General features: G+C 53.0%; 2 protein-coding genes across 2 annotated transcripts; both read left to right on the top strand.

Moving 5' to 3' along the window:
* The first annotated feature begins 3,676 nt into the window (after nucleotides 1–3,676).
* On the top strand, nucleotides 3,677–6,351 carry LOC120664474 (RNA polymerase sigma factor sigE, chloroplastic/mitochondrial-like). The gene is made up of 6 exons (XM_039943722.1): nucleotides 3,677–4,185; nucleotides 4,280–4,543; nucleotides 4,667–4,813; nucleotides 5,054–5,290; nucleotides 5,435–5,698; nucleotides 5,782–6,351. The coding sequence occupies exons 1-6, from the start codon at nucleotides 3,823–3,825 to the stop codon at nucleotides 5,974–5,976; spliced, it is 1,470 nt and encodes a 489-aa protein (XP_039799656.1). The 5' UTR covers nucleotides 3,677–3,822; the 3' UTR covers nucleotides 5,977–6,351.
* Nucleotides 6,352–6,473: 122 nt separating this feature from the next.
* Nucleotides 6,474–8,231, top strand: LOC120664475. Its single transcript, XM_039943723.1, has 3 exons — nucleotides 6,474–7,248; nucleotides 7,332–7,586; nucleotides 7,682–8,231. The coding sequence occupies exons 1-3, from the start codon at nucleotides 6,886–6,888 to the stop codon at nucleotides 7,904–7,906; spliced, it is 843 nt and encodes a 280-aa protein (XP_039799657.1). The 5' UTR covers nucleotides 6,474–6,885; the 3' UTR covers nucleotides 7,907–8,231.
* Nucleotides 8,232–10,945: the final 2,714 nt, after the last annotated feature.

Here is a 10,945-nt window from a genome sequence, read left to right as displayed (position 1 = left end):
CAGGGTTACAGATGATGTAATGGCCCGGACGCTGCTGGAGCACGAGCAGGCCATGGAGAGAGTACAGCAGGGGGTGCTAGGTCGCGGTTCGGTTCATAGTCGGGGTCGACCTCACGTTCCTCGACCCGGGAATGCCGTCCCGAATAGAGGGTCGGGGACGACCAGGGTCGTCGACCCAATTCCAGCAGGTTCATGTCCCGATTCATCACCGGAGCGCACACGGCTAGGTGCTGCAGACAGCTACCATATTGGTGCCGGCGGCGCAAAGCAGAGGGAGAACGGGGAGGAAAGAGATGACGGCTGTGGCTGCAGCATGCGACTGCAGCGGCCAGTGACTCAAAGATAAAGTTATGTTAGATGAGTGATGGACTATTTGGGCCAACATAGGCAGCCCAAGTATTCTTTTCTCTCATTTTTGCTTTTAAATCTTTGTCCGGCCAGCATTCCGGAGCCGAGTTGATATTTTCTTTCTTTCTTTTTGAATTTTGCTTTCATTTCTTTTGTATTGTATATGCATATTACCTCACATTTCTAATTGTATGACATATGAGATCTACGTGACATGTGTCATCGACCCGGAGGGTCGACCCGAATTAATCGGGGTCATTCGTTCCAAATTACTCCCTTCGACCCGTGGTTTTATACACCTTCGACCCTCGAACCTCGATCCCGACCATGTCGACCCGGGAACTATGTGACTATGGTTCGGTTCTTGGCTTGCAGGGTTGGGTCGCAGAGGAACCACCGCCGCTCCATGAAGCCATCGGGCCGGTCGAGGGAAAGCGGCATGGCGCTGACCGTGAGGGATCGGGTAAGGACGATCATCTCGCGCGGGCTTCGGGCGGCGTGGGCGGCGAGGAAGGGCGGTCGGTGGTGATGCGGCGCCAGCTCTTGCAGACGGCGCGGCAGCGGAGCACGGACTCCGACGACAGGCGGACGAAGATGTCCACCAGAGCGTTGTGGCACAGAGCGTCGATTCCTCTGCCCGATTCCATCTCTTCACCTCCTCTCACACGCTACTGCTGCTGCTGAAGCCGCCGCCGGCGCCCTGACCGGAAAGAACTGCCGCGTCGACGCACAGAGGTCGCCACATATAGATGGGCGCGTGACCTCACCTCCCCGACACGGAGAGGCAGGCGGCAACCTGATTGCGGCGATCAGACGCAATCTCTGAAGCCTCCAACAAACTGGGAGGCGTCGTCGGCGAACAGAACGCGAGATCCACGGATCCGGTCTCCACCGCTGGGGCCGAGCTACTGGCGATGAGTTATTAGGTGGGAATGTGATCGGACACGGATCGAGAAACAGACGCAAGAGGCCAACCGCTTTTTATTCCACGTAGAAGGCACGTCTCCCTCTTGATTCGGAAATTCCCCAAAGCACAATTTTTTCCTTCCTAAAATAAAAGTAAAATCGCTTAGAGCATCTCTAACAGCTTTTCTAAAATCTATTGTCTAAATTATCATTTGGAGAGTCATTTGAGTGAAAATCATTTTTCATATCTTTGTCTTTTCCAACAGCTCTTCTATATCTTATTTGTAGTCTAGAGAGTCATCCTTACTCTCCATCTTTGACTACTATGAAATCCGGAATAGAGGATATCTATATTTGGATATTCATTTGAAGAGCCTGTTGGAGGCTAAATTTTTATCAAAATCTCTATTTCTATAAATTAGAGAAGATATAAAGAGTCTCTTGGAGATGCTCTTATTAGAACAGAAGAAAGTCAAAGGGAGAAAATTACAATTGACCCCTTACTCTCTAAAATTATTTAGTAGTGCTACGCGACTTATATTCATATGGAAAAGCTGTATTTCGCATCCTCTTATAAGTATTATAAAGAGGAGTGACTTTCATCACTTATGTTTCAGTTAGTACAAAACTTTAACTCTATTTGCGGCTACCTTTAGCCTATAGTTCAGGATGCAAGCGGGTCAGTTTTGGGCCAAACCAGTGTCCAACCTATTCAACCCAATATCAAAAGAATAAGTAATGGGTCGACCAAAAATTAAGTATAAGATTATCCAAAAGCTAGTGGATTATCCAAAAAAATACTATTACTGGTTTCTTAGATGTAGCCGAAGACGGTGAAGTTGCCTTTCTTCCCGCCAAATATGTCAAAGGGAGGCTTCTCCTTGGCCCGCAGCGTGAAGAACTCGCTCGCCATGTACGTCATCTCGCCGACGAGCTCAGCGTCCACATCGTGTCACCTGGAGGTGTCGTGGTCCTCACGCCGCCGCCACGCGCGCAGATCTCGGCCCGCCGCGCGCCATCGATGCTCTCAAGCGTCGGCACCTTGTCGTTGAAGCTGTCGACAGCCTGTCGGCACCTGCGTCGCAGCTGCACTCGCCAACGGCAACGAAAACTGAGGCTGCCACTGCTGGCTACTCCGCTCTATGCACAACTCGTCAGCAAGCCCCACGAGTGGATGAGCGAGTTTCCACAGAGAGACTACATTTGTTTTGGGTTACCCAGTTAACCCACGCGGTTGGAACCCAGTGTGAACCAAAAAATTATTGGGTGGACTCTCTATAGGGTAATTACACCATTTTTCATTTTCTGGGTATTGTGTAATTGGGTCAACCCAACAAAACCTTCATCCTGACCTATAGTGCAGCTCACCAACCATCCACCTGCCTCCAACACGCTACAACATTTTCTTAAACTTGATGCAACAATGGATCATACATGTATCAACATTTAGGATGACCCAAAGCTGCCTACAATTTAGGATGAACCGAGTAGTACATGGTTGTGTTACTCGGGTAGAACTGTTAGTATCTATATGGCTTTGAAGGATCTTTTTAGACGGCTGCTGGTTCAATCTCTGTTCTCAAATGTTTTACTGTGTGACCAATGCAGTAATTTTGCTGCATCTTAGCAGTGAGAAATTGTAGGGTTTAACGTGTACATTGATTCATGTCTTGTGTACAAACTGGTGGCTGATTACATGTGAATTTAATTCGTGCTTAATGGATTTTTTTTCGCAGCTTTTCAAAACTATGATAGTTCGGAGGTGAAATTTTCAAAGAAGCACCATCGGGGGCTCCGGCCCGTCTACTCCGTGTTTCCTCCAAAAAGTATGTGAGCCTGCGCAGATTTCAGCCCAACTCGTACGTTACATGCAACAAGCCGACATAAATTTTTGACGTAATTTCCCCTTCCCGTAGCAAAATTTCCCTGTGGGCTGGGGCCACCGTGAACGGAGGAACCGAGACGAATTCTCTCCACTCCTCTCTACTCAATTTTGCCCCGTGCTTCTTTTGTAGCGAATTTTCCCGTGGCCAAAACTGACGGGGCCGTGGCCCGTGGGTTCCCAGTACGCGGAGTTTTCTGGGTTCCTCGTGCACCGGGCGGCTCCACCACGTCCCAGGCCCACCCGCTGGTGGGTGGCGCCCACGCGCCCAACCCCCCACATCGGGAGATCGCCGAAGAAATATCACGCGGCTTATGGCGAGCGTCCGCGTGGCGGCCGCCTCATCCACGCAGCTCCCCCCGGCCCCAGCGCCCCACACGCATATCTCCCGCCACGCTCCTGCTCCCCTCCGCGCCACGCATCCGCCCTCGCCGCCGCCAGATCCGTCGCCTCGAGGCCTGCCGGCCGTCGGATGGCGCGCCGCGGGCTCTTGGCGGCCGTTGCACGCCGCCGCTTATATGGCGTGGCGCCGCGCACCCGGCTCAAGATTCCGATCCGTCCACGCCATTGCATCGCTCGCGCGGCCGGCACGGTCCAGCTAGCAACGACGACCCGAGCTGAGCGCCTGTGCGCCACAAGAAGCTTCTCTACTCTACATCGAGGCAGCAGCTAGGCCGGCGCGCACCATGACGTCCACCGTGACCACGCCCAGCCGGCCGCTCGCCGCCGGGTGCCGGCGCGCGGCCGGGCCGCGGCGGTCCGGCCCCGCCGTGCTCTCGCTCAAGGGCCCGCGGCGGCGGGCGCCGTCCACGAGCTGCTCGGCGGTCGCGTCGCCCGAGAAGCGGCGCGCGGCGGCCAAGCTCCCCCCGCCGCAGCGGCCGTCGAGGGCCGCGGCGGCGGCGGAGAAGGAGGAAGGGGAGAGGACGGACTACAACGAGGTGGCGGCCGCGCTGGAGAGCATCTACAAGCTCAGCCCCGCCGTGGTCGAGGAGAAGCACGGCGACGACGAGGGCAAGAGGAAGAACAGGAAGAAGAGGAAGGGCGGAGTGGTGAGGAGCCGCCGCGCCATCTGCTCGGTCCTCTTCCTCTTGTAATTCATTGTTTCGGCGTCTGAACCAACCAATCAATCACCTTTGCGTGCAGGGCAGGAGCACGGTGATCGTGAGGAGCCGGCGGAGGAGGCGCGGGAGGAGGATGGACCTGGGGAAGAGGGTGGAGATGAAGAGCATGGAGGGCGACGCCGGCGGCGGCCGGCAGGACGAGGAGCGGGAGTTCGAGGAGATGCTGCTCCGGGAGCACTCGGTGTCCACGGACATGGGCAGCCTCGACTGGAAGCGCACGAAGATCCCGCCGGTGCTCAGCTCCGCGCAGAGCGTGCGCCTCTTTAAGACCACGCAGCCCATGAAGGTGAGTACTAGTGCTTAGCCTCTAATAGTATACCTGATCTACCCAAATTACCGTGCCGTCGTTCTTCGTTTAATCTATGGAAGTGAAATTAGAGGCTGATGAGTGAAATGATCACCGTCCCAGGCGATCTTCGAAGTGCAAAAGAGCTTGCGGGAGGACTTGCAGAAGGACCCGACCGACGCCGAGCTCGCGGAGGCCACCGGCATGACCGTCCAGCAGCTGCGCCGCCGCCTCGACGTCGGCCGGGCCGCCAGGAACAAGCTCATCAAGGTAACACACAGAGGCATGGCACTCTCTTTGTTGCCGTTCGACTTGCACCGATAGTTGAACACTTGAACTGAATGTCTGAAGCACGAGACACGCTTGGTAGTTTATCTGTACACTGATCCACAACCTCCTCTGGAACTGAGACTGAACTAGCTTCAGATTCGACAGTAGTAGTAGTGCTAGTATTAGATAGGGGCACCGCACAGCACACTGACCGATCACCGATGGGTCGCATTGCTGCAGCACAACCTCCGGCTGGTGCTGTACGCCATCAACAAGTACTACCCGGACATGGCCAGCGACGAGAGGTTCGACGACCTTTGCCAGGCCGGCGCCAACGGCCTCATCACCGCCATCGACCGCTTCGAGCCCAAGCGCGGCTTCCGCATCTCGACCTACGCGCTCTTCTGGATCCGCCACTCCATCGTCCGCGCCATGACGCTTTCCAACTTCACGCGCTTCCCGTTCGCCATGGAGTCGGTAAGATGATCACCAAGTCTGCAATGCAATCTTGAGCTGCGGATCCAGATCAACGATGGGTGCGCTGCGGGAGATCGTGGATCCAGATCAGAGCATAGGAGATTCTTCTGAATAGTAATCGCAACGAGCGGTGTGTGGATGCAGGAGAGGCAGGAGATCAACAAGGCTCGGGAGGAGCTGGCGTTCGAGCTCGGGAGGGCGCCCACGGACGAGGAGGTGATCGGGAGGGTGGGGATCTCCCAGGAGAGGTACCGCGACGTGCTGAGGATGACGCGGCCCACCTACTCGCTGCACTCGCGGAACCGCGTGACGCAGGAGGAGCTCATCAACGAGGTCACCGACGACGACGCCATCGGGGTCGACGCCGGCAAGCACAACACGCTGCTCCGCCTGGCCATCGACGACCTCGTGAGTCCTCTTTCTGTCTGAACATGGATCATTCAGGATGGGTATCGAACATTATTAGTAATAATCAATGCTGGTGCCTGCAGCTGGACTCGCTGAAGCCCAAGGAGAGCCTGGTGATCCGGCAGCGGTTCGGGCTCGACGGCCGGGGGAAGCGCACGCTCAGCGAGATCGCCGGCAACCTCAACATCTCTCGGGAGATGGTCCGCAAGTACGAGCTCAAGGCCCTGATGAAGCTCAAGCACCCCACGCGGGTGGACTACCTGCGCAGGTACATGTGAGCTCAGCATTCGGACCGTGCCACCACCATAGCATCAGGTGTAGAGCATGTTCTACAAGAAAAATCAGAGTGGTTACTCTGCTGTATATAATTTCTACCCCTCCGCTACTCTGCACTGCACTGTGCACGCTATAGGCTACAGAATCCATCCATCACTACACTGAAGGGAAATCTGTCCGTGTTGTAATAGAAGAAGACATGTACATATACACTTACACAGGAACGGTGTGTGGGGGAGTCCTGATGAGAAGTGAGTTCATTCGAGTGAGGTTGTATTGCAGACCTCGCATGTAATCTTATATTGTACTCTATGGATATGGTACATGACGCAAGAAACTAAGAAAGTCGAGCATCCAGAAAACTCATTTCCACGGAATTGATGTTGGTCCAGAAATTTCATCTTACATCCAGCAGCTTCTCAACTCTGAACCTTTAAATTCATTTCTGTGTATCTTTTTTATAATGCATTTCTATGGATCTGGTGTTGATCCAGTTTCTGAACCATGCCACAACTAGCCATCCATCTTTGTCTCGCTGAACACTTGAACAAGGACTGGCAAACCTATCCAGAATGACGCAGGAACGCGCAGCCGCGGGCATGCCAGACGTAACGGACCACGCCCGCGTGCTGCAAAATGTTCGTCCGGCGACACAAAACGCCAAGCTTGCAAGTCCCAACTTCTCGTCTGAGCGCAGACCTCGCGGCGCCATGCACGCCGCCACGTACGCGAGCACCGGTGACTAGTGGTGCCCCGTCTCCGCACCCACCTCCACCCTCTCCCATGAAGCCGCGCCGCATTAACCCATCGCGCAACCGCTTCGGTCTGGACTGCAGCGCCACACCAGAAGAAGCTTTGCTTTCCCATTTCACATCGCAACCCAGCGACCGACCCGGGGTCCGGCACCGGCCATGGTGAAGCTTGCCACGGCCAGGGAGGCGCGCCTGTACGGGCCGGCGCTGGCGGTGCGCCGGTGGGAGTACGTCAACGCGGGGGCGTACGCGTTCGCCGCGCTGCTCCTGGCGGCGGGCCTCGCGGCGCTGTCCGCGGGCGGCGGGGCCAGCAGGGCGGGGCTCGCCGTGGCCGCCGTGGCGCTGGCGGCCGTCGCGGCCGTGAACGCGCACGACCTCGCGGCGCACCTCGCCGGTGTCGACTGGCGCGTGGGGCTGGCGCGCTACGACGCCCAGCTCGGGCTCGTGGAGTTCCTCGTGCCGGCGCTGCACGCCGCGGGGTGCGTCCTCGCCGTCGCCGGCTTGGCCTTGCTGGTCTCCCAGGTACACGCACGAGCGATTCTTTCCGGCATCGAGCATGGCGATTGGTCCTCTGTCCCGTCGATGAACGCTGGCCGAACACGCAGGGCGAGGGCGCGGGATACAGCTTCGGGCGGCAGGTGCACGCGGCGAACATGCTGCTCGCCGCGGCGCTGCTGTGGCTGCTGGGCTCGGTGCTCAACTCGTGCCAGGTGTACGAGCGCGCCGACGGCCGGGCGCAGCTGCTGCAGTCGAGCGTGCAGGTGCCCCTGCTCCTGGGGAGCCTGCTCTTCCTGGTCGCCGCCGTCGTGAACCGCCGCCGCGTCTCCGACAGCTGGCGCCGCGAGCCGGTCGTCCTAGTGGTAAGCCGCCTGATCCGACCGCGCCCACGCGTGCGGGTGCCGTGCCGACGGCCGCGCGTGACTGATCGTGCCGTGTGCGTTTGCGTTGGGCGCAGGGCCGGAGCTGGGCGTGGCTGTGCCTGGTGGGGAGCCTGCTGTGGCTGGCGGCGGCGTTGCTCAACGTGCATAAGGTGTTCATGATGCACCAGAGCGACGCGCTGCGGCTGGAGAAGCTCCGCGGCGGCGCGCAGGAGCGGCTCAGCCGCGACCGCGAGGGTCGCGTGCCGCTCAACTGGGAGGAGGTCGACAGGAGGAGGGCGCTGCCCGCCGAGCTCCGGTGATCCTCACCACCGTCACGCGCGCGCCGCGCCGCCGCTCGTCGCCAAACCATTGCGTCAGACACTCAGCCTAGCCTAGCGCTAGCGGCGGTCTGTCAGGGCCGTAACCCGTAAACAACTTTTTCCCCCGTGCTGTATAAAAAGGTAATAAAACAAAAACGAGCCAAATAAATTGTTTGGGCCCCGTGTTGGCATTTGTAGTTCTGGGTCATTTTCTTAACTTTCTTTTTTGAAAATTATTCTGCTTAACTTTCTGGGTGGTGTTGAACTCGTTCGTAGGCCTGTGTAATACTATTAGTCATTTTCATCTGGACGAACTTTGTCAAGCATGATATGGCATACGGTGTCAGTACAGTTTTTTTAGATGAGCTCAGGAAATTGTATTAGATACTCTCTCCGTTTCATACAAATGTCGTTTCAGGGTTCATTTTGTTAAAAAAACAAGTGTACGGTGTCCAACAAATGATTGTTCTACTATCTACTATGATTTTTTAAAGATTCAAGAAAAATAAATAAAAATGGAAAAAATAAAACCGTGCTATTGTAGCAAAACCACTGTCTAAAATCACTTGGGGTTATTTGATCGATTTTAAAAAGTTTCATAGGTAGAATATCTGATTTTATAATTTAGGGATGAAGTAGTCCACCATCAATAGTTGAGGGGTTTAGACTTTTTCCAATAAAGAAAGGTGCGGATGTTTTTTTTTGATAAACCAGTCGGCATCTTTATTGATTGAGAATAGTTAGAGCATCTCCAAGAGCTCTTGTATCTATGGATAGCTAAAATTCTGATATAACTTATATAAAACGAAATAGCTAGCGAAAAAGGAATGAAATCCAACAGCTTCTCCAAAATCCAAAAAGAAATGGCTAGCATTTAGCGTTAGGCAAAGATGCCCAGCGGCACACTCTGGATAGAAAACGATGATAGAAGACGAGGTAGATAGAATTTCTGTTGGATAGGAATTTTTTATCTTACTTTGCTTTTTTTTAGCTAACTCACCCAAGATACAAGAGCTCTTGGAGATGCTCTTACATCCTTCATGATAGTCTCAATAATAAAGCTAGGGGGCTCATCGTCCCAAATACAATTTTCTTTAGTTTGCATAGCCTGCCTGGCCAACACATGTGCCGCCTGGTTTGATTCTCTATCGCAATGCTCAATGGTAATATCTTCAAATCCGCTCCAAATGATACTACAATCATCATATACTGCCGCAGTTGAATTAGCCAAAAATCCTCCATTTCTCATTGTTTCTACAACCTCCATACAATCCGATTGGACAATTAGCCGGTTGCAATCAACATATTGTGCAAGCATTAATCCCTCTTTTAGTGCAAATGCTTCAGCCATAGCAGTGTCGACCAAATGGGGGACGAAGCTATTTGACAGTGCTATCATACTCCCTGAAGAATCTCTGATTATAGCCCCCTACTCCCACAACCTGTAGTCTCATCAAAAGAAGTATCAACGTTAAGCATAATTTTGCCTTCCGGAGGTTTCTGCCAACCCTGGTGCTTTATCGTCCCCTTCTCTACAGCTAGTGTATAATTCTTTGTAAAAGCGGCAATGGATAAACCCGACCTTGATGGGCGCTGGGTCCTTTCTCCATGAACGATTTTCTTCTCTCCAACCAGAGATACCAACCTCCTGTGAACACCAGCTCCATCAGTCCTAACTCAAGATGTCGGACTCGGTCATTTCTTCTGAGTACTTCTTCTGGAACAATAGACCCAGATCGATTAGTACCGAATAATTGAATAATTGTCTCCCATAAGCCAATCGATTTCCAAACTTCCTTTGCCCGATCACAAGTAAATATTATATGTTTTATATCCTCCGCTCCATTTTGGCATACTGGGCATCCACCAGTGCTACCTATATGCCGATTAGCGAGTATAGCCTTACATGGGATGAAACCTTTGAGGGCACGCCACCCAAAAATCTTCATCTTGCTTGGTATCTTCAGTTTCCATAGCCTCTTCCATGCAGAGCATATGTTTGCGCCACTTGCCTGCACACTACGAGTTCTGGAACCAAATTTCCTCTCCCATTGACAGTGGTATGCAGGCCGCACCGAGAAACAAACCGTTCCTGTTGTAGTGCCATGCTACACAATCATCTCTGCCCGATGTGAGCGATATTTGCAGAATTCGGCTTACATCAGTCGGCCAAAAGATTGACTTCACTAAATATACATCCCATGTTAATGTAGCTAGATTGATAAGTTCGTCACAGTTGTTATCATATTATTTCCTCTGGTCGTTTGTATCTTTAAATTGTGGCTTCCTGGTATCCAATTATCCTCCCAAATATTAATCTGAGTCCCATCACCAACCCTCCAGATATAACCTTGCTTGAAGCACTGGATTCCAGCAAACACACTTTGCCATGTGTATGAACTCCCACTTTTCATCCTTGCCTTTAACAACTTGCCATCAGGGTAGTAACGAGCCCTAAGAACTTTAGCACAGAGCGAATTAGGGTCACTAAGTAGTCTCCAAGCTTATTTTGCTAGCATGGCCAAGTTGAAAGAATGCAAATCTCTGAACCACATCCCTCCTTTGCCCTTCGGCACACACATCTTCCACCATTCTTGCCAGTGAATCCATTTGTGTTCATCGTCATCACCCCACCAGAATTGCGAGATGACATTCCTTATTCCCTTGAATATTTTTTTTAGAATTTTGAAGACCATCATCGCATATGCTGGTACAGCTTGAGCGATCGATTTAATTAGGATCTTCTTCCCTATTATACTGAGTAACTTCTCTTCCCAGCCAGCTATTCTAGAATTCACCTTATTATCTATCAAATGACTAAAACTATCACTTCGGTCTGCACTCTGCACCCACAAGCGCCGGCAGTCCGAGATATTTATCATTAAGTGTTACTTGTGTGCATCTTCAGCTTCGAGCCTTTGAAACATCGAGCAAGAAGCGGCCCGGACAGGCCGAGCCATATGGGCCGGCCCATTTGAGATTACATCGCCTTTCTCAGATATTTTATTTAACCCCTTATCCGCACTGCACAGCAAATTA

This window comes from Panicum virgatum, chromosome 3N, assembly GCF_016808335.1.
Source record: "Panicum virgatum strain AP13 chromosome 3N, P.virgatum_v5, whole genome shotgun sequence".
NCBI classification, from domain to species: domain Eukaryota; kingdom Viridiplantae; phylum Streptophyta; class Magnoliopsida; order Poales; family Poaceae; genus Panicum; species Panicum virgatum.
This window is presented reverse-complemented; position numbering and strand designations above follow the sequence as displayed.

Excerpts from the sequence above, each read along its gene's own strand:
- LOC120664474 (XM_039943722.1), top strand. The coding sequence starts at position 3,823 with ATGACGTCCACCGTGACCACGCCCAGCCGGCCGCTCGCCGCCGGGTGC. Across the intron at positions 4,814-5,053 it reads CCAGGAACAAGCTCATCAAG|CACAACCTCCGGCTGGTGCT; the intron begins GTAACACACAGA and ends GCATTGCTGCAG. Across the intron at positions 5,699-5,781 it reads GCCTGGCCATCGACGACCTC|CTGGACTCGCTGAAGCCCAA; the intron begins GTGAGTCCTCTT and ends TGGTGCCTGCAG.
- LOC120664475 (XM_039943723.1), top strand. The coding sequence starts at position 6,886 with ATGGTGAAGCTTGCCACGGCCAGGGAGGCGCGCCTGTACGGGCCGGCG. Across the intron at positions 7,249-7,331 it reads TGGCCTTGCTGGTCTCCCAG|GGCGAGGGCGCGGGATACAG; the intron begins GTACACGCACGA and ends CCGAACACGCAG. Across the intron at positions 7,587-7,681 it reads GCGAGCCGGTCGTCCTAGTG|GGCCGGAGCTGGGCGTGGCT; the intron begins GTAAGCCGCCTG and ends CGTTGGGCGCAG.